This window comes from Aegilops tauschii, chromosome 6 (genome assembly GCF_002575655.3).
Source record: "Aegilops tauschii subsp. strangulata cultivar AL8/78 chromosome 6, Aet v6.0, whole genome shotgun sequence".
Taxonomy (NCBI): Eukaryota; Viridiplantae; Streptophyta; class Magnoliopsida; order Poales; family Poaceae; genus Aegilops; species Aegilops tauschii.
The window spans coordinates 51,242,059-51,262,776 of record NC_053040.3 but is presented as its reverse complement, the minus strand read 5'-3'; the positions used below and the strand labels follow the sequence as shown (position 1 = coordinate 51,262,776).

General features: G+C 50.3%; 3 protein-coding genes and 1 pseudogene across 3 annotated transcripts; all 4 read left to right on the top strand.

Moving 5' to 3' along the window:
* Positions 1 to 4,894: 4,894 nt before the first annotated feature.
* On the top strand, positions 4,895 to 5,578 carry LOC141025800 (uncharacterized mitochondrial protein AtMg00860-like). The gene has a single exon (XM_073501724.1). It carries the CDS (start codon positions 4,895 to 4,897, stop codon positions 5,576 to 5,578), a length of 684 nt encoding a protein of 227 aa, XP_073357825.1.
* A 198-nt stretch (positions 5,579 to 5,776) lies between these two features.
* LOC141025799 (uncharacterized) lies at positions 5,777 to 7,252 on the top strand. The gene is made up of 3 exons (XM_073501723.1): positions 5,777 to 6,007; positions 6,128 to 6,186; positions 6,532 to 7,252. The coding sequence occupies exons 1-3, from the start codon at positions 5,777 to 5,779 to the stop codon at positions 7,250 to 7,252; spliced, it is 1,011 nt and encodes a 336-aa protein (XP_073357824.1).
* Positions 7,253 to 9,612: 2,360 nt separating this feature from the next.
* On the top strand, positions 9,613 to 12,274 carry LOC109735747 (F-box/FBD/LRR-repeat protein At3g26920-like; annotated as a pseudogene).
* Positions 12,275 to 15,649: 3,375 nt separating this feature from the next.
* Positions 15,650 to 17,793, top strand: LOC109735757 (F-box/LRR-repeat protein At3g03360-like). The gene is made up of 3 exons (XM_020294954.4): positions 15,650 to 16,787; positions 16,874 to 17,008; positions 17,118 to 17,793. The coding sequence occupies exons 1-3, from the start codon at positions 15,945 to 15,947 to the stop codon at positions 17,412 to 17,414; spliced, it is 1,275 nt and encodes a 424-aa protein (XP_020150543.1). The 5' UTR covers positions 15,650 to 15,944; the 3' UTR covers positions 17,415 to 17,793.
* Positions 17,794 to 20,718: the final 2,925 nt, after the last annotated feature.

Sequence of the window (20,718 nt, the reverse complement as noted above, 5' to 3'; positions counted from 1 at the left end):
GCCACCCCGCTCGAGAATCTGCGAGCCGCTCAGGCGGCCGCAGAAGAGCTCAATGGGCTGGGAGCCGATGAGCTCCCCTACATGACGAGACGGATCCAGCAGCTGCTTGACGCGGCTGCAGAACGGCACGAGGCCGGCGCTCGTGCTGATAGTCATCCCCCGCGCCGAGAGCACGCCGCAACGTCCCGCTCGCTGACTGCGAGCGGCGCACGCCAGAAGAAAGACAAGGAGCCGGCTGCCAGCCGCAGCCGGACTCGCATCACCATCGAGCGCGACGCGGAGGGCCGCCCTCGAGCTGTAGAGCACCAAGGAAATCTGCCTCCTCCCCCGCCTCGAAGAGAAAGACGTCTCACCCCGCCGCCTATCACGCACCCGACTCTTGGCGACCGACTCGGCCGCCGAGAAGGAGTCGGCGAGAACGACGCCCGCCACAGGATCGACCGCCTTGCTCGATCCTTGGCGTTAGAAGAAGAAGACGATGTCGGCCCGCCATGCTTTGGCCCCCGCATCCGCGACGAGCCCTTCCCCAAAGGGTTCTCGCTCCCCAGAGACACGCCCAAGTACAACGGCTCAGTAAAGCCGGAAGACTGGCTCATCGACTACTCCACGGCCGTCAGCATAGCCAACGGTAATCGGCGCGTCGCCGTGAAGTACGTCCCCCTCATGCTGCAGGACACTGCACGCACGTGGCTCAACAGCCTCAAGCCCTACAGCATCAACAGTTGGCTGGACTTCACCGAAGTCTTTATCCGCAACTTCACCAGCACCTACAAGCGGCCTCCCAAGCCTCGCCAACTCTCCCTCTGCGTCCAAGGGCCCAACGAGTCGACCCGCGACTACCTCACGCGATGGGCCGAGCTCCGCAACTCCTGCGAGGGGGTGCATGAGGTCCAAGCCATCGAGTACTTCACCGCCGGGTGCCGAGAGGGAACCCTCCTCAAGCACCGACTCCTCTGCGACGAGCCGGCCACCCTCGACGAGTTGCTGGTCATCGCGGACAAGTACGCCACGGCCGACTCCTCGATGAAGACCGAACTGAGAGTAGACGCCTCTGGGAAGGTGATTGCTCCGGCTCCCAAGACGCCGGCTGGCGACCCCAATCGGCGCCCCTACCAGAACGATCACAAGTGCAAGGCCCCCATGCCGACTTCCACCAGTCGGCAGGTGGCCACAGTTGAAGACGAGCAACCTGAAGAACGGCCCGCTCCCAAGAAGAAGGGTGGAAGGCCGGCTTGGCAGCCGTCTTTCTCCTACGAGCAAGCTCTCGACGCCCCCTGCAAGTTCCACAGCGGCGCGAAGCCGTCCAACCACACAACCCGGAAATGCCACTGGCTCACCCGCATCACCAAGGGCGAGGGAATGCTGCCGCCTCCGCCTCCCGGCCCGCCGCCTCCAGCCCCTCAGCAGCCGGCGGCTCGGCCGGCAGTCGGCGCCATCCAAGACGAATTCCCCGAAGAGCACGCCGCCTACGTCGTCTTCACTAGTCAAGCCGACGACAAGCGCAGCCGACGCCGACAGCACCAAGAAGTGAATGCAGTCGCCACCAGCACCCCCGAGTTCATGCACTGGTCAGAAAAGCCAATCAGCTGGAGCCAGGCCGACCACCCAGAGGTGATGCCTTCGCCTGGCTCCTATGCAATGGTCTTGGACGTCACCCTCGCAACGGAGAGGCGAGCTGCCAGATTTTCCCGTGTCCTGATAGACGGCGGAAGCAGTATCAACATACTGTACCGCGATACCATGGAGAAGCTGAACATCAAAGCAAAGCAGCTCATGCCGAGCCGCACCGTCTTCCATGGTATCGTCCCCGGCCTGTCTTGCTCCCCAATCGGCAAGATCAAAATGGATGTTCTCTTCGGAGACAAAGACCATTTCCGCCGAGAAGCAATATGGTTCGAGGTAGTGGATTTGGAGAGCCCCTATCATGCACTGCTTGGCCGACCTGCTCTGGCCAAGTTCATGGCTGTGCCCCACTACGCCTACCTAAAGATGAAGATGCCGAGCTCGAAGGGGATCATCACAGTAGCCGGCAACTACAAGAAGTCCATCGAGTGCGCCATGGCCAGTAGCCGCCTGGCCGAGTCCCTCGTGGTGGCCGAAGAGAAGAAGATGTTGGAACGGGTTGTGGCCATGGCCGGCAAACAGCCGGCTTTGTCCCCCGACCCCAAAGATTGTGATGCGCAGGGCTCTTTCCAGCCTGCCAAAGAGACAAAGAAGATACCTCTGGACCCGGAGAACCCGGAGAGGTTCGCCGTCATTGGGGCGAACTTGGACAGTAAATAGGAAGGCGAGCTCGTCGACTTCCTCCGTGAGAATCGAGACATCTTTGCATGGTCCCCAAAGGACATGCCGGGTGTCCCGAAGGATTTCGCCAAGCACAAGCTACATGTCCGAGCTGATGCGAAGCCGGTCAAGCAACCCCTCCGCCGACTGTCAGAAGAGAAGCGAAGAATTGTGGGGGAAGAGATAGCCCGGCTCCTTGCCGCTGGCTTTATCATGGAAGTGTTCTTTCCAGAGTGGCTTGCCAACCCAGTTCTGGTTCTGAAGAAGAATAACAAGTGGCGTATGTGTATAGACTACACCAGTCTGAACTAGGCCTGCCCAAAGGATCCGTTCGCTCTGCCGCGGATTGACCAAGTGATAGACTCCACAGCCGGATGCGAGCTGTTAAGTTTTTTGGATGCGTACTCAGGGTACCATCAGATCAAGTTGGACCCAGTTGACCGCCTGAAGACTGCCTTCATCACACCCTTTGGAGCTTTCAGCTACCTGACTATGACATTCGGCTTGAGAAATGCCGGTGCCACTTTTCAGCGTTGCATGCAGAAATGTCTCTTGAAACAACTCGGCAGAAATGCCCACGTCTACGTAGACGATATTGTGGTGAAGACAGAGAAGCGCGGTACCTTGCTGGAAGACCTGAAAGAAACATTCGCCAACTTGCGCCGATTCCAAATCAAGCTCAACCCCGAGAAGTGCGTGTTCGGAGTGCCAGCTGGCCAGCTGCTAGGCTTCCTGGTCTCCGAACGCGGCATTGAGTGCAACCCCGTCAAGATCAAGGCCATCGAGAGGATGGAGATTCCCACCAAGCTGCGAGATGTGTAGAAGTTCACTGGCTGCTTAGCCTCCCTGAATCGTTTCATCAGCCGACTAGGAGAAAAGGCTCTCCCCTTGTACCGAGTCATGAAGAAGTCCACTCACTTCGAGTGGAATGATCAAGCCGACCAAGCCTTCCATGAGTTGAAGAAAATGCCGACCACTCCGCCTGTCCTGGCTGCGCCGACTGAGAAGGAGCCCATGCTCCTCTACATCGCCGCGACTAGCCGAGTCGTCAGCACTGTTGTTGTGGTCCAGCGCCTGGAGGAAGGCCGAGCCCAGCTAGTCCAGAGGCCGGTGTACTATCTCAGCGAAGTGTTGTCCAGCTCAAAGCAAAACTACCCGCACTACCAGAAGATGTGCTATGGGGTGTACTTCGCTGCCAAGAAACTGAAGCCCTACTTCCAAGAGCACCCCATCACGGTCGTGTGCACTGCCCCGCTTGCCGAGATCATAGGCAGCCGGGATGCATCCGGCCGGGTGGCCAAATGGGCCATTGCATTGGCGCCCTACACGATCTTCTATCAACCCCGCACCGCCATCAAGTCGCAAGCATTGGCCGACTTCCTCGTCGACTGGGCCGAGACCCAGTACTTACCGCCGGCTCCCGACTCTACCCATTGGCGGATGCACTTTGACGGGTCCAAGATGCGCACCGGCTTGGGAGCCGGCATCGTCCTCACCTCTCCCAAAGGCGACAAGCTCAAGTACACGCTGCAGATCCACTTCGCCGCCTCCAACAACGTGGCCGAGTACGAGGCGCTCGTACATGGGCTCCGGCTAGCCAAAGAGCTTGGCATACGCCGGATCCTGTGCTACGGCGACTCAGACTTGGTGGTCCAGCAATCGTCTGGCGACTGGGACGCCAAGGACGCGAACATGGCGAGCTATCGATTCCTCGTCCAGCAGATCAGCGGATACTTCGAAGGGTGCGAGTTCCTTCACGTGCCAAGGGCCGACAATGACCAAGCAGATGCCCTAGCACGGATCGGCTCCACCCGACAGGCCATACCAACTGGCGTCTCCCTCCAGCGCCTCCTCAAGCCGTCCATCAAGCCGTCTCCAGAGTCGCATTCCATTTTCGTACCGCCTGCGCCAGATACAGCCGGATCCGACTGGAGAAACCCCGCAGGCGGCACGGGGACTTCGACAACTGGCCCGGGGACTGCTGTAGTCGCACCCGGCCCGGGGACTTCAGAACTCGGCTCGGGGACTGCAGCAGTCGGCCTGGGGACTGCAACGACACAAGAAGCTAGAAAAAGGAGTGGGCGGAGAAGCCGGTGAGCGTAGACACTAACGGCTGGGACCAGTGCCCAGTCGGATTACCATTGTACCCCCGGGGGGTAGGCCTATATAAACCCCCCGGAGCACCCATGCAAAGGGTTGGCTTCTAAGCATAGCACACACACCATAGATAGAGAAAAGCAAGAGCTAGCCTTGTTCTTCTTCTCCCTTGAACCCAACAGCTCTAGGAGCGATTGTAGCTACCTTTCCTTGATCTAGTGACCATGCGGAGACCCCGCAGAGCAGGACTAGGGGTGTTATCTCCTCGGAGAGCCCCGAACCTGGGTAAGATCCGCCGGCGTGCATGTCTTCGCCTCATCCCGTTTCCAGGCACCGGCGATGTCTTATTGGCTCCCACAATGATAAGCCATCCATTGGCATATGTCGCACCAACCACCCGACACACTTCGAGTTCAAAGTGATGCCTTATGGTCTCGCTTATGCACCAGCAACATTCATGGGGGGAATGCACGTGGTTCTCTCTCCGGTGCTTCGTAAAGGAGTGTTGGCGTTCATGGACGACATCCTTGTCCACACCAACACTTTAGAAGCGCACTGTCAACTGTTGACGCAAGTTCTCCAGTTACTTGATAAATATGGGTTGAAGGCAAAGCTCTCCAAGTGCAGTTTTGCTCAACGCCGCATCAGTTACCTCGGGCATGTGATCAGCGAACAAGGAGTCTCTACCGATGACAGTAAGATTCGGACAGTTCAGCAATGGCCAGTGCCGCAGAACACCAAGGAGCTGCGTGGGTTCTTAGGACTCGCGGGATACTATCGCAAGTTCGTACGATTCTTCGGGGTCATCAGCAAGCCACTAACAGAACTTCTCAAGAAGAATACCATCTTTGCATGGACGCCAACGGCTGACGCGGCATTCCGCGCTCTCAAGCAAGCTCTGACAGCAGCTCATGTTCTCGCTCTGCCAGACTTCCAAAATCAGTTCGTCGTCGAGACGGACGCGAGCGCAACGAGAATTGGGGCCGTACTGATGGAAGCAAACCACCCAGTCGCGTACCTGAGCAAAGCTCTCGCTCCCAAAAACATGGGATTGTCTGCATATGAGAAAGAGTGCCTAGCGTTGTTGCTTCCTATCGACCACTGGCGACCGTATCTTCAGCACTCGGAGTTCATAGTACGCACTGATCAGAAGAGCCTGCTGCACCTAACAGATCAAAGGCTCAACACCCCTATTTAGCAGCGGGCATTTACCAAACTGGTGGGGCTCCAATTCATCATCCAATACAAAGCAGGCCTCACCAACAAAGCAGCCGATGCACTGTCTCGCCGAGGGCATGCAGATGACGCAGAAGTGGCAGCACTGTCCATTTGCAAACCAACTTGGTTGGAAGCTGTCAAGAACAGTTATCTGAACGATGCGGGCGTGGCAGCTAGAATGGAGAAGTTGGCCCTTGACCCCAACAGTGAACCGCAGTATACGATGAAGGATGGCATCTTACGATACAAAGGGCGTGTGTGGATTGGGAATGACGCCACGGTTCAGCAACACCTGATCAACTCTCTGCACTCAAGCGCGGTGGGCGGACACTCAGGGTTCCACGCCACGTACAATCGCATCAAGCGACTCTTCGCGTGGCACGGCATGAAGGCTCAGATCAAGCAAAGCGTCAGGACTTGCATGATCTGTCAACAGGCAAAAACTGAGAGGAAATCGCCTGCGGGACTCCTTCAACCGTTACCGATCCCAAAAAGACCATGGGCAGTGGTTTCTATTGACTTTATCGAGGGACTGCCGCGTTCTGGTGGATATGACACAATCCTGGTGGTAGTCGACAAATTTTCAAGGTACGCCCATTTTCTGCCACTAACGCACCCATTCACAGCGTTGAAGGTTGCGCAGAAGTTCATGAAGGAGATCTTTCGCTTGCACGGCTTACCTCTCGCAATCATCTCAGACCGTGACAAAATCTTCACCAGCAAAGTGTGGCAGGAGCTGTTCAAGCTTTGCCGAACAGAGTTGAGACTCAGCTCAGCGTATCACCCGCAGATGGACGGGACGACAGAGCGAGTCAATCAATGCCTGGAGGGATATCTCAGATGTGCAGTGCACTCGTGCCCCGCCAACTGGTCGAAGTGGTTGGCTCTTGCAGAATACTAGTACAACACCTCGTTTCACTCAGCCTTGGGCAGGACACCGTTCGAGGTCATCTACGGGCAACTGCCGCGTGAGTTTGGAGTGGACCAAGTAGAGCAATGCTCGGTGCCCGACCTGGCGGCATGGTTGCGCGAGCGGGAAATCATGATCGAGCTTCTTCAACAACAGTTGAAACTTGCCCAGGACAGAATGAAACGACAAGCTGACAAGCATCGCACCGACAAAGCGTTTGAGGTTGGTGATGCAGTGCTGTTGAAGCTTCAACCGTTCATCCAGTCCTCGGTGGCGCAGCGCCCCCACCAGAAGCTAGCGTTTCGCTATTTCGGGCCGTACCGCATCCTGGCTCGCATCGGCGCAGTGGCGTACAAGCTGGACCTCCCGGCGTCCAGCAAAATTCACCCAGTTGTGCATGTATCGCAACTGAAGAAGGCCGAAGGCGCACAGGTGCAGGTGAACTCTGATCTTCCTCCTGACAATGCTACCTTGCAGGCGGAGCACATTCCAGCAAAAGCACTCGAACTCTGGATGATTCAGGTGGCCGGTACGCTCCAGCCACATCTGCTGATCCAGTGGAGCGGATTGCCAGAGTTCATGGCTACCTGGGAAGAACCAGTCAAGATGCAACAAAGGTTTCCAGCTACTCCGCCTTGGGGACAAGGCGAAACGCAAGAGGGGGAGGATGTTACGGCGCCCCCACCTGGCAGGGAGACAGCCGGCGCATCCAAAGGCAACGAGGACGCGGAAGTGAAAGTGTGACCGTCTGGCATGTGGGCCAGGCCGTGAGCGTGTGTGTGTGGGTGAGGCCTGCGCGCCGTGGGGTTAAGTAGCGAGCAGCCACCAGAGGGTGGGCATCGAATATTCTACGGAACAAACCGGACCGAAGAGAGAAGTTGTTCTTCTCCTCTCGGCGATTCCCAGATCCCCTTCCCTGCTTCTCCAAATCCCTCTCCTCTCCACGAACCCTAGATCGAGACTCATAACACATAGCTCGTGACATCCCATGCTCATGCTACAGCTAGTTGTAGCATTGGCACGGATAGTTACAACTCCCTTGGTGACCGTTCCAGCATCCTTAGTATGTCGTTTCGCCATTGCAACTCTCCGCGTGGTCGGCTCGATCTTGGCATGCTCATGCTTGTAGCATCTTGGTGTGATGGTCACAACATCCTCTTCTAGATAACTGCGCATAGTTGCACTTTCCCAGTCACCGCTCTTCGCACCACCTCACATCGGTTTCAGCTCTGCCGATGACCGGTTCCAACATTGTTGGTGGCCGGTCATAGCTCTGTCGATGGCCGGTTCCAGCACTGCTGGCACTGGTAGTTGGTTCTAGCAAACCGTTGCCCTCGGTCACAAAGTTCGGTGGTGTCGTCTCCAGCACCAGCATCCGGTTCCTAGTGACGTCTCAAGCACCTGGTCAGGGCTTGTTGTTGGCAACTTCAGCCGACACCGATCGCAGCTCCGGCCATGCCCGGGGAAACGGTCTTCAGAGAGACGGGGGAGGTCGCCCATGCTTCATCGATTGGAGCGAGCAGCGCGACACTGCAAGAGGAGAAAGGAGAATGGAATATGCGGTGCGGAACAAGCCCGCGTGCAAAGAGATAATTCAGAGGGCATGGTGCGCGATGGCATTTGCGAGACATACGATCAGCTCGCAACCGGTGGAGGCTCTGGCCGGGCAACCGAACAAAATCGTTTACTGTTTTTTTTTCTTAAATTAGAAAGCAAAATATGTTAATCAGCTTCTTAAAATGCCTTCCCTGAACAACAAAAAAAAGTTTCTTAAAATGCCTGAAAGAAACGGTGCTCTTCATAGATGGTCTTTTTCTATCGACTCCCTACCAACTGCGCCCCCCTTTTTTCATGTAAAAATAAAAGCAGAGAGAGAAAAACTACGCCCCCGTGGGGACTGATGGGCGCCGGCGCACCGGCCTAAAGTTTCTGCCGGTCGCGCGTAGGTCGTCCGATTCGATTATTTTAATCCGTCCGATCGTCTGGCACGTCGTTCCTTTTTCTTTTGTACGCTGGTGGCCCACCTGCATCGCCCGGAAGTCGCTTGTCCCATGCGCCGTGGATGTTGCATGCTGTCACGTGGGTGGAGCCCATCCAAATGATGATTGTGACTTCTCTCTGCTATGTGCACACAATAGTTTCAATCAAAAAATGTACATAGAAGATCCGCGCTTGTTGTTAAACTGTATTTGTATGTAGCATTGCAGCAAAAATTCACAACAAAAATCAAAAAACACAAATAAAAAAATCATATGTTTTGTAGCATAATTTCTGTACTTTTACAACGAAAAAAGAACATATGTAGCATTGTGCAAAAAAAGCTCACAACAAAAAACAAAAAAACTATGGAAGCAAAATTGTTATATGTTTTCTACATATTTTCCAGTATAAATTTACAACTAAAAAAGCACTCATGTAGCAGTTCGCTGGGCCATTGCAGCTTTCATGGAAGCGCGAGCCTCCAGGAAGATTTTTTCTATCGCCGGTTGAAGCCTTTTTCGTATACAATTGAAGCTTTTTTGTCAACGGTTGTAGCTTTTTCCATTGCACAGTGTCCTGGTTGAATCTTTTGCATCTATCATTAAAGCTTTTTCTGTCAACGGTTGAAGCTTTTTTCGTTGCACAGTATTCTGGTTGAACCTTTTTCTGTCAATGTTTCCAGCATTTTTCTTTTTTCAGTGCCTCGTTGAAGCATTTTTTATCCATGGTTGATGCATTTCTATCAATGGTTGCAGCACTGAGGGGCCCCTAGATTCCGCTATCTTCGATTGAAACTTATTAATGATTGGTTATGGTTGTAGCTTTGCGGGTTGCACAAAACTGGCTGCAGCACTCATGCAGCAAAAAGATAATGCTGATTCCAGCGAAAGATCACCACCGGTTCTAGTAAAAGATCTTTGTGGTTGTTGCGTCGGTGGGGGAGTAATTTTAGATGTGTGGGGACTGAAGAGGTAAGGTGAGAGGCAGAAGCGATAAGGCCAGAGGAAAAGTAAGGAGAGAAAAAAAAAACGTAGGAAGAGATCAGAAAATCGCTTGAGGCCCACAGAACGCATGTGCCTGTTCCCACGTGATAGAGCGAGCGAGCGAGGGAGCGCTCGGCCGGTCGTCCGGTGGGAAACGTTTCCCTTTCCCAAATGCCCAAACCCTGAGCCTCTCCGTCGAGGTGGCGCGGGCGGCGGCCAACACCAGCCCTCCATCCCGGTTCCGGCCTCTCCCCGTTCCACCCCCCAGCCGCGTCGAGCGAGCGCGGCGACCGTTGGCAAGGAGCGGTGGGCGAATCTTGCGGCCAAACCGTCCGTCTCGCCAGTCGCCGGCCATGGAGAAGGAGGCCCCGCGGGCCGCGCCCGGCGAGAGAGAGTCCAGTGGAATCGCGGCGCAGCGGGCGCGGATCGGCGACTGCGGCGAGACCGCGGACGATTTCATCAGCAGGCTCCCCGACGCAGTCCTCTGCACCATCATCTCCCTCCTCCCCACCAAGGACGGCGGCCGCACGCAGGCCCTCTCCCCCCGGTGGCGGGCCTGTGGCGCTCCGCGCCCCTCAACCTCGAGGTCCTCACCCGGCCTCCAGACGACCCCATCCCCACCCACTCCGTCTCCCCCTCCGCCGTCTCCGACATAATCTCCCGGCACCACGGCCCGGCCCGCCGGTTCTACTTCCACTGCCTCCGGGACGACGAGGTCTACGCCCAGGCGGAAATCTGGTTCCTCTCCCGGGCCCTCGCCAACCTCCAGGAGCTTGATGCCAGCTACGGCAACCTCCCGCTGCTGCCGTCGGCGCTCCGCTCGGCGCCCACCCTCCTCGTTGCCAAGATCAGCCACTGCGATCTCCCCGCCGAGATTGTTCCCAGCTTTCCCCTCCTCAAGCAGCTCACCCTACTGTACGTTTCCATCTCGGCGGACGGCTTCCACACACTGCTCTCTAGCTGCCATGCCTTGGAGAGCTTATGCATGTCCCAAGTTCGTGCTGCGGGCTGCCTCCGTGTTAGCTCGCCGACTCTTAGGAGCATTGGCTTCCGTGATAACCATAGTGAGGAAACAGAGCTGGTCATAGAGGATGCTCCTCGCCTTGTGAGGTTACTGTTACCTTATTGTTATCAAGATGATTGTGTGACTATCAGGCTAATTTGGGCGCCTAAGCTGGAGATAATGGGCCCTTTTGCAGCATTCGTCTCCAAGCTCCTACTCTTCCAGGTAGCTGCAGCATTATCCTCGAATCTTGCATTGCGACATGCAGATAATTATTTGTTATGTTCATTGTTTCTTGTCTTCAGAGAATAAGCCCAGTCAGCTCAGCAAACTCGATGCACACCGTGAAGGTTTTGGCTCTCAGATCTTCTGGAGATAGACTGCACGCAGTTCTTAACATCCTCAGGTGGTTCCCCTGTTTGGAAAAGCTCTATGTCACTGTGAGTACTCATCTTTGCTTGCTTTAAATGTCTGATTTGTTTGACATCTTATATAGTCTAGTTAGCAAGAGCTCTAACACATCCCTCTTCTTTCCATTTTGCAGTTTCATAAACGCTATGAGATGGATGCGAAACATGAGCCTCAATATGACCCACGACATCCAATTGAATGCCTACAGACCCATCTAAAAAATGTGGTGTTTAAGTTATATTGGGGCAATGGGAAACAGGTTGACTTTGCCAGATTCTTCGTTTTCAATGCGGAAGTGCTAAACAAAATTGTATTTGAAGTACATGGTGACTACAGCAGTGAATCGGTGGCTTTTCAGCACAGGCTGCTACATGTGAAAAACAGAGCTTCTCGAGATGCTCAATTTGAATTCAGGAGTATGCATGTTCGTAACAAGTACCTTGGTGATGAGCATATCCATGATTTGTCAGTGGCCGACCCCTTCAGACAGCCATAGACAGGGTTGATGCCTGAAGACTACACTGTCTTGTGTTCATTTGTAGATGGTGTTGATGTCTGAAGATTATCGTTAGCATAACTCTGCTCTATATCTAGTCTGAAGTTCTCTGTAATTACAGTACCGTATGAAAGTCGCCCCTGTTAAAACTGCAAAAGGTGTTTTTGGACGCAAAAATAGTGCATTGAGGAAAACTCAAATGGGAAGGGATGCGAAAAATTAATGCCGCAAGTTGTATCTGGAGGCAGATGGTAAGTGGTAAGCCCACCTGCCAAAACTCCTCCTACGGTCTTATCCTGTGCAATCATGGCTTTTGTTCTACCTATGCTGGGCTCGAAACACATGCCAAGTGTTGGATACTCAATTGTCTTTTCAGTTATATATGCAGAAGCACTGAGATGTTTGATGGTTAGGAAAAGGTCACCTCTGGCCTAGGCCTCTATGATTTTCTAGCTAGGAAGGAGATGCTTCTGTAGTTTTCAAGGTGTTCTATCAGATGGAGATTTTGCTAATGATCAAGATGCTTCGGTTGCCTACTGGTTGACCTGTTATTCAAGTTGAGTTTACTGAAATGAAATTGGTCGCATCCTTGTACATACTTGCAAGTAATTTTCCTAACAGTCATGCTAAGGACCTGTAAATAGTGTTGGCTTTGCCAGGGATTCTTGATGTATACTGCTTCTTAACCTGTTTTCAACATTACTACTGCTAGACAAGTACATCTTTTGTAGCTTGCAGAAACCAGATTGTTGCTGGATCGCTGTCACTGTGTATGGGGTACCCTACGCACTGTTGTACATAAGAGAGGCTTGAGACCCTGAAATGTACCGTCAGTGGTTTTGATGGAATTGACGACATTTCGTCGCTGGATATGCATATTTCTTTCCCACGGACATGAAAGAACTTGCAGTAAACCTTGTGACTTGTGGGTTCTGGTAAATTGGTAGCAAGGGGAAATGTTTTTTGGGGGGCACAATGTCACCACCCAGCCTCTGAGGCAGTCCATGGCATCGACGGACAGCAAGGTTCTGACGCCACGGTCCCACCTACCAGTGTGTTTCGTGGCAGGCCAAGTCTAGCTGGCTGTGCCCATGGAGAGGTGTTGGCTATTTGATCCTGAACCCTGTACCGAATCCGTATCTCTGAAGAAAATGAAGTTCTGAACTTACCTGCTGCTCTATTTCTCTCCCAACTATTTCCAATTCCCCATCTGCTGCCGAATTTGTTCGTGAGATCCTCCCAGGGTCCTCACGCACAAATACATGAAAAATGTTAGTAGCCAAATATTGTGGCGTTTATATGCAATTAAGATACTTATCTTTCAAGATATGCATGATTGGTCACAATGATATATGAGCAGTGCTACACAGCCGACGATTTTTAGGCCGATGCATGCATGACACTAGCTAATCACCGATAGATTAGATTCGTCCATAACTAAGGACGTGAGATCTGCCATCGTCCACATGTCGTCCAGATAACGTCGTGTGCGCGAAGCTATTCCTGTGATATATCTTCCAGGAGTAACCCTTACTTTGCTTTGTCCAAATCGACACATCCTACCTTTTATTGAGATGCTAACTTAGATCATTTTGATATATATTTCAAGCCAGTGACCATATAGGAAATGACCATTTTGTACCATTAAGGGGCTGTTTGGATGGTAGCCAAGAGCTCACAAAACCGAGGCGGCGGTTTCTCTCGCCAAATAATTTGGCTTACCCTATGTTTGTCCAGCTGGCTTGGGCGAAATCTGAACAGCCCCTAATTCGCCATCAACTTTTATTCACATATATTCCTTTACTAAAGTCTCCGTTTCCTGTTACTACCTGAACCAACATCAATACTCCTAACAACACTATCGATATCATCATTAGCTTCACCTTGATCCTCATCATCAGAACAGAAATCCTGCTCATTTTCATTGTCAGAATTTAAAGCTTTAGATGTACCAACTATATCAACAACTCTACTTTTCCTGTTACTTGCTCGAAACATTTCACATCTGGCTTCCTCTAAATCTTAAATAATCATCCTATTACTAGAAGCATCTTGTTATTCTCAAAATACCAGGAACCAAAGGGATAACTGACAGTTTTTGAGTTTTCTGTTATCATTATCAACTTCAGTGTGAGGTACGTAGCAGCTTGCAGGAATTACATTCAAAGGAGGGTCTTGTTTCTTCTTTTTTACTAGAGGAATTAAACACAGAAAAAATAAAGTTTGCATTTAGTTCTATATGTATGGCTGATGTTATGCCAGGAATCAAATTTGTTAGTTGTGGTGTTTCATATCAAATCCACACATGAACTCTGGTGCCACTCGGTTCCAGGTTTCTCATGCCTATAATGAGTTAACTATTGATCATGAGTCCTACCGGCGCTTAGAAAGATATGGAAGACTTGCTGTCTGCTAAAGCACAAAATTTTCTTTTGGTTGCTCAGATACAATCGTCTGAACACAAGACCCATGCTTCAGCATAAATAATAATAAAATAATACTAATAATTTCTTCCTGACTATGGTTGTGTTATGTGTGGCAGGCAAATTATCGAGACTAGGGATCACCTCTTTTTTCATCTGCCCATTTTCTCAAATGTGCGGGCCCTAACTGGACTCAACTTTTCAAGGCATCCAGAGATGCAGACTGATAACCTCCAACAATTGTTACATGTCCCTTTCTCTTTCGAGATTATCATCCTTATTGGCTGGTCCATCTGGATTACCAAGAATGATTTTATATGTAAAGGCATTCCTCCCAATCTCTACACTTGCAGGAACTTTTTTAAAGAGGAGCTTCAGTGGACCATTTCCAGAGCCAAGAGACAGGAATACAGCAACTTACCAGATTGGGGCACAGCTTTCAGACAGAGCTTTCTCTCTTGTTGTCGTGCATTATATTATACTCCCTCCATAAAAAAATATAAGAGTCTTTAGATCATTAAAGTAGTGATCTAAACGCGGGAACAACGATTCGGTCCCCAGACTCATCAGCACCCCTGTTGAAGAAAAAAATTCTAAACTAATACTAGAAAAAATAAATAAAAATCTAATTTTTTTGCATGGTAGATAATTTGGTGTGTGAAGTATGCTCCAAATTTTAGATTATTTGGACATCTGAGTAGTTCTCGGTACAAAAGACAAATTTGAGGTCTGTAAAGAGTTTACTGTTTATGTATTGGTCTGACCCAATTTGTCTTTTTTTTCTGAGAGCTACTCATATGTCCAAATGATCTAAAATTTGAAGCGCAGATCACGCACCAAATTATCTACCATGCAAAAAAATGGATTTTTTTTGTATTTTTTGTGAATTTTTTTCTTGACCTGGTCCACATGAGTCCGGACTCCGAAATGGATATTCGTCTAAAAACTCTCATATTTCTTTACAAAGGGGGTACTTCTTATTTTCATGTATTTTTTGTTTGTATCGAACAATGATTTATTTATTAAATCTTAATAAAAATACACAACAGAGTCCTACTATTTCTCTCAAAAAATCCACACGTGAATTTTGAATTAATCATATAAGTTTCTTTAGAGCATCTCCACCAGTTTCCATCTTCCCCGAAAAAAAATGCAGAAACAGGGGTCATTGAGGATAAAAAAACCTGCTCCAGCATCCAATTTTTTTGGATCTCTCCCGAAAAGCTCCTCATCTCTCCTCAAATAGAAAGAGAGTTGCAACTGTTCCAATAATATTTGAACCCGTGCCATGTCAGCGTGCCCTTCCGCCATTGACCATGGCGTGCGGTGGCGCCACCGCGGCCGCCCGTCCTCGCCCTCGTGCCGCAGCACCGCTGGCCTCTCACTCCGTCTCTCACCATTGCCCGCTCAGCCGTGCTGCAAGAAAGAAAGAGAAGATAAAATAGTATGCCAGGGTATATTATAGGGGGAGATTTATAAAGAAACTACGGCGGCACACTTTTCTCTTCCAATAAATGTAGGACCCTGAGAAGTGTCACATGTCAGATGCGAGCACATAACAACTCCAAACATTTTTATGGCAAATTTAGTTACACAATGACAACTTGAAGCATGACAACTTCCATGCTTCATTTAGTTGGAAGCATGACAACTTTCATGCTTCATTTAGTTGGAAGCATGACAATTTTCGTGCTTCAGTTTATTTTTTACAGAAACTTGTCGTATGTTACTGGAATTTGTCATTCTTGCGTAACTGAAATTGTTATCAAAAACGTTAGAGTCGAAGTGCCACACACCTGACGTGTGACGTTTATCATTTGGGAATAGTATTAGGAGAGCCCCTAAATGCACATCACGTGAAAGAGATTTTCGAGGAGACTGCTGCGATGCTCTCACTGGACTGGCTCATTTTTCTTCTCTTTTTTTTGGCAAGGTGATCAGGGGTAATATCATACCTACAGTTTCTGATGGCAAACTGCGTAGAAGATGCCAGTTACTTTCGATGATGGTTCAGTTCATCGATTTCTTTTCAGTTAAATAGGAGGCACCACTCCCCAAGATCCGCAGTCTCTCCGTCGCGCTCCATCCCCGCTCCGTTCCCCGCCGGCGAAGTATTGACCCCAGATCTTTCCGTCCGGCCATGGAGAATAATAAGGAGGCTGCGGCTGCCGAATCCCATGGGACCGCAGGGAAGCGGGCACGGAGTGGCGACTGCGACGACACCGCCGGCGATTTCATCAGCTGGCTCCCCGACGCCGTCCTCGGCACCATCATCTCCCTCCTCCCCACCAAGGACGGCGGCCGCACGCCGGTCCTCTCCCGCCGATGGCGCCACCTCTGGCGCTCCGCGCCTCTCAACCTTGAGGTCAGCACCCGCCCCCCGGGCGTCCCACCCTCCGCCGTCTCCCAGATAATCTCCCAGCACCCTGGCCCCGCACGCCGATTCTCCTTCCACTGCCACGGCGCAGACGACCTCTGCGCCCAGGCGGAGAGCTGGCTTCGCTCCCGCGCCCTCGCCAACGTCCAGGAGCTCGATGTCAGCTACGCCAAACCCCCGCTGCTGGCATCGGTGCTCCCCTCTGCATCCAACATCCTTGTTGCCAAGATCAGCCATTGTGATTTCGAGCCGGCCATGATCAATTTCCCGTTCCTCAAGAAGCTCTCCCTATTTTGCGTTTCCATCTCAGCCGACCTCTTCCCCAGACTGCTCTCCGGCTGCCATGCCTTGGAGAGTTTATACATGACCAAAGTTCGCGCTGTGGGTTGTCTCCGTCTTCGCTCGCCGACCATCAGGACCATCATCTTCCGTCATAGCTATGGTGAAACCGTGGAACTGATTATCGAGGATGCTCCTCGCCTTGTAAGGTTACTGGTGCCTTATTGTGAGAGAAATGATAGTGTGACTATCAGGGTGATTAGGGCGCCTAATCTGGAGATATTGGGCCCTTTCTTTGTGGTCGACTCCAAGCTCCTACTCTTCCAGGTAGGGTCAGCGCCATCTTCGAATCTTGCTGTCAGCATTCATACATGGAGATAATATTTTTGATGTTCATTGTTTGTTTTCTCCAGGGAATAAGCCCAGTCAGCTCAACAAACTCGATGCGCACCTTGAAGGTTTTAGCTCTCAAGTCTTCTGAGCAGAAATTGCATGCAGTTCTTAACATCCTTAGGTGGTTCCCCTGTTTGGAAAAGCTCTGTGTTATTGTGAGTAATCATCTTTGCTTTCTTGAAATGTTTGATTTGTTTGACATACTATAAAATTCTACGTAGTTAGCAACAGCTTTGACATGTGCCTCTCCTTCCTGTTTTGCAGTTTCATACAAACCGTGAGATGAATGACGAAAATGAGCCTCAGTATGACCCACTAAATCCAATCGAATGCCTTGAGACCCATCTAAAAAAAGTGGTGTTTAAGTCGTTTAAGGGCTATGGCAAACAGGTTGACTTTGCGAGGTTCTTTGTATTGAATGCAAAGGTGCTAGACAAAATTGAATTTGAAGTAAAAAATCACTACAGCAGTGGAACGGTGGCTTCTAAACACAAGCTGCTACAAGTGGAAAACAGAGCTTCCCGAGAAGCTCGGTTTGAATTCAGGACTACTTCATACTGACAGAGTACCATGTCAACAAGCTTATCCATGATTTGTCAGTGTGGCCGACCCCTTCGGACAGCCGTAGACAGCGTTGATGCCTGAAGATTGCACTGTCTTGTGCTCATTTTGTAAATGGTGTTGATGCCTGAAGATTGTCTTCCGCATGGAGATGCTTCTGTATACGTCAAGGTGCTTCTGTATACTTTAAGGTGTGCTATCAGCTAGAAATTGTGCTAATGATCAACACCCTTCGGTTGCCTACTAGTTGGTCTTTTATTAAAGTTGAGTTTACTTAAATGAATTTGGTCGCACCCTTGTATAGATTTGCGAGTAATTTGCCTACCAGGCTAAGGGCATTAGAATAATACTGCTTCTGAACCTGTTTTCAACATTACCACTAGATAAGTAGTACTGTCACTAGTGCAGAACCGGGCTATAGCACCGGTTCGTAAGGCCCTTTAGTGCCGGTTCTGTAACCGGCACTAAAGGTCCCCCTTTAGTACCGGTTCTGCACAACCGCCGCTAAAGGGCCACCACGTGGCACGAGCCAGCGCCGGGGGCGGGGAGCCCTTTAGTACCAGTTGGTAACACCAACTGGTACTAAAAGGTTTGGGGGGTTTTGGGTTCATGATTTTTTTCCTTTAATTTTGTGTTTTCCATTTAATTCTTTTTTGTTTGCTGGTATTTTAAGATACTACATATTGTACACGTTATGCATATATATAAATAGAATTTCTCATAGAAAACCACCATTATTCACACATACACATGTGTATATATATACAATTTCTCCTACATGTTGCCTTCGGAGCCAGTTGCATTTGCCTTGGTGCCTTCGGAGCACGATGGCAATTGGGAGTGGTTCATGGGGGCGGTAGCGGGTAATGGTATTCTCCTTTGGGATCTATGACCTGGTCAAGCAAAAATCCCGCTATTTCCTCTTGAAGTGCTTGTATGCGCTCCGTTGGTAGGAGCTGCTCCCGCACCTCATTGAACTGTTAAGAAGGAGATCAATATGCATATGTATTAGTTGTGTGACTAGATATCGATAATGATATAAAAATTGTGAATAGTGTTATCAAGGACCGTACCCATAGCTGTCTATCAGATTTGCTCCTTTCGGATGCCATCATGCGAATGTTCTCGCAAACGTAGTATGCACACAGTTCAGTCTCCGGCGCCTGCTTCAGGGTCTTTACGAGAATGGAATTTAATCAGATAATAATTAATCAAGCATGATAATTAATGGTATTGAAACAAGAATTAAAGAGATGGTAGCTAGCTAATACTACTTAATTACTTACCTTGGGTCGAAACCAATACAACTCGCCATTGGCCTGGAGTCACGTTGATAAACTTTTCCCAAGCCCTGCCCGTCGGCAAAGAAAATGAATAAAGGAGTTATTAAATATTGATATCAGGAAATGACGAACTAAATAGGCCGAGATATAGTTAATAATGATTGAAATTACCTGTCAACTATCCCCTTCAAGATGGTGTAGTCACTTTGTTTTTTAAGTAGTGAGTCTAGTACTTCAACTGTTCCTTCTTCAACTTTAATGATTAACAAGATTCAGTGGTAACTGCATGCGCACATGTTTGCATGTCTTAATTAAGCGGGCATGTGCATAACACTCATCAACTACCCTAAATCCTATACACTTAATTATTAGCATCTAGCTAGCTAGTAAGCAAAAACAGAATTTGTAGTACAAGACAGTGTGACTCACAAGAAGTTGTAAGGAAGTAGTATATCTTCATTGGTATTGAGGCGCTTCAAGAACTCTAGCATGTTTTTCTCTACATCTGCTTTATACCATTCCAATTTCCATGTGTCTTCATTAATGGTATTTGGGTCAATGAACCCAATGCCATAGCGTCCAGTTTTTTTTTCATTTCATACATCTTCATCCTGCATAATACCACAGAAAAGATATAGTGAGGATAATTACAGGTAATGATCGATCAATGAACACTACAGCTAGCTTGAGACTTCAATTACAGAAAGAAATCACATTACTTACAGACAATAGCAACTGACGAGAGATTTGTCGAGTGCGTCTTGATTGAATAACTGAAATAGTTCTGAATACTCAACAGACAGAGTTAGCTTATGGAAGTAATGCTCTTCCTTGACGTTCACCATGAGGGACTCTCGATTGGAACTCTTGGTAATTTTCATGTACCAATCATGCAATTCATATATTCTCGTTGGGAGGTTCTTGACCTCCTCAGGCTCGACCAAAGGTTCACCGCGGACATATTTCCGTTTTATGTCCTCCTCTCTAAGCGGAGACATGGGCTCGATCTCGAGGAGTTGTCCAACAGTGATACCGAGCATTTCAGCCTGCCTTCTATGCTCATCGGTTATTACCAGCTGACCGGCGCCGGTACTCTCATGTGTTGGTACAACAAGCGGGGGGGGGGGGGGGGTCGATTGCACCGCCTGTTCTCCCAGCTGGGGAATGGTTTTCCCGCATTTTTTGCCAGCTGCTTGGCTCGAGCTTGAGCTCGACTCCTTTTGTAGTCGTGCTCGATGTGCCTTCCTGATTTGGCACTCATAGTCTGAGTCAACGGGCTTGGGAGCTGGTTTTCTTGCCATATGAATAAAGTGGTCAACGACTTTCTCAGGCACTTTCTCCTTTGGCGGTGGTGGCGGTTTTGGTCCAAAATGGGCGTCCACTTGGGCCTTCACTATGGCTGTGTTTTGCTCCTCGGTCATGTCGTAAGGTCTCTGAGGAATAGGAGCGAGGCTTGGACCATATTGAAATCGCTTGCCTCCGCCTGTACCTCCTGTACTACCTCAACTTGTACCGCTACGCACCATAGCTGCGGCGGCTCTCTTCCGCGATTGCTAAGGCGGCGAAGACGGCTGACGTAGCTGAGTTGGAGCAGGAGGAGTGGCCAGACGCGGTGCCGGACTTGAAGCAGGAGGAGTGGCCTGACGCTGTGCCGGACTTGAAGCAGGAGGAGTGGCCTGACGCTGTGCCGGACTTGGAGGAGGAGGAGTGGCCTGACGCGTTGGTCGACTTGGAGGAGCGGGAGTCTGCTGACGCGGTGGCGGACTTCAAGGAGGAGTCGGCTGACGCAGTGTCGGTGGCCTTCGAAAGATGATGCAATCCTTTCTCCATAGGATGATACGATGTATGGCCTCTTCCAGTGTGTGCTCCTCGTCACCTCCAGGAATGTCAAGCTCTAGCCCCGAATATTGGTCCACCACCTCATCAACCACGACACGAGCATAGCCGGCTGGAATCGAGTTGCAATGGAAGGTTGCTTCGGGGGGATTTGTATAAGAAACTACGTCCGCCACCTTCATGGA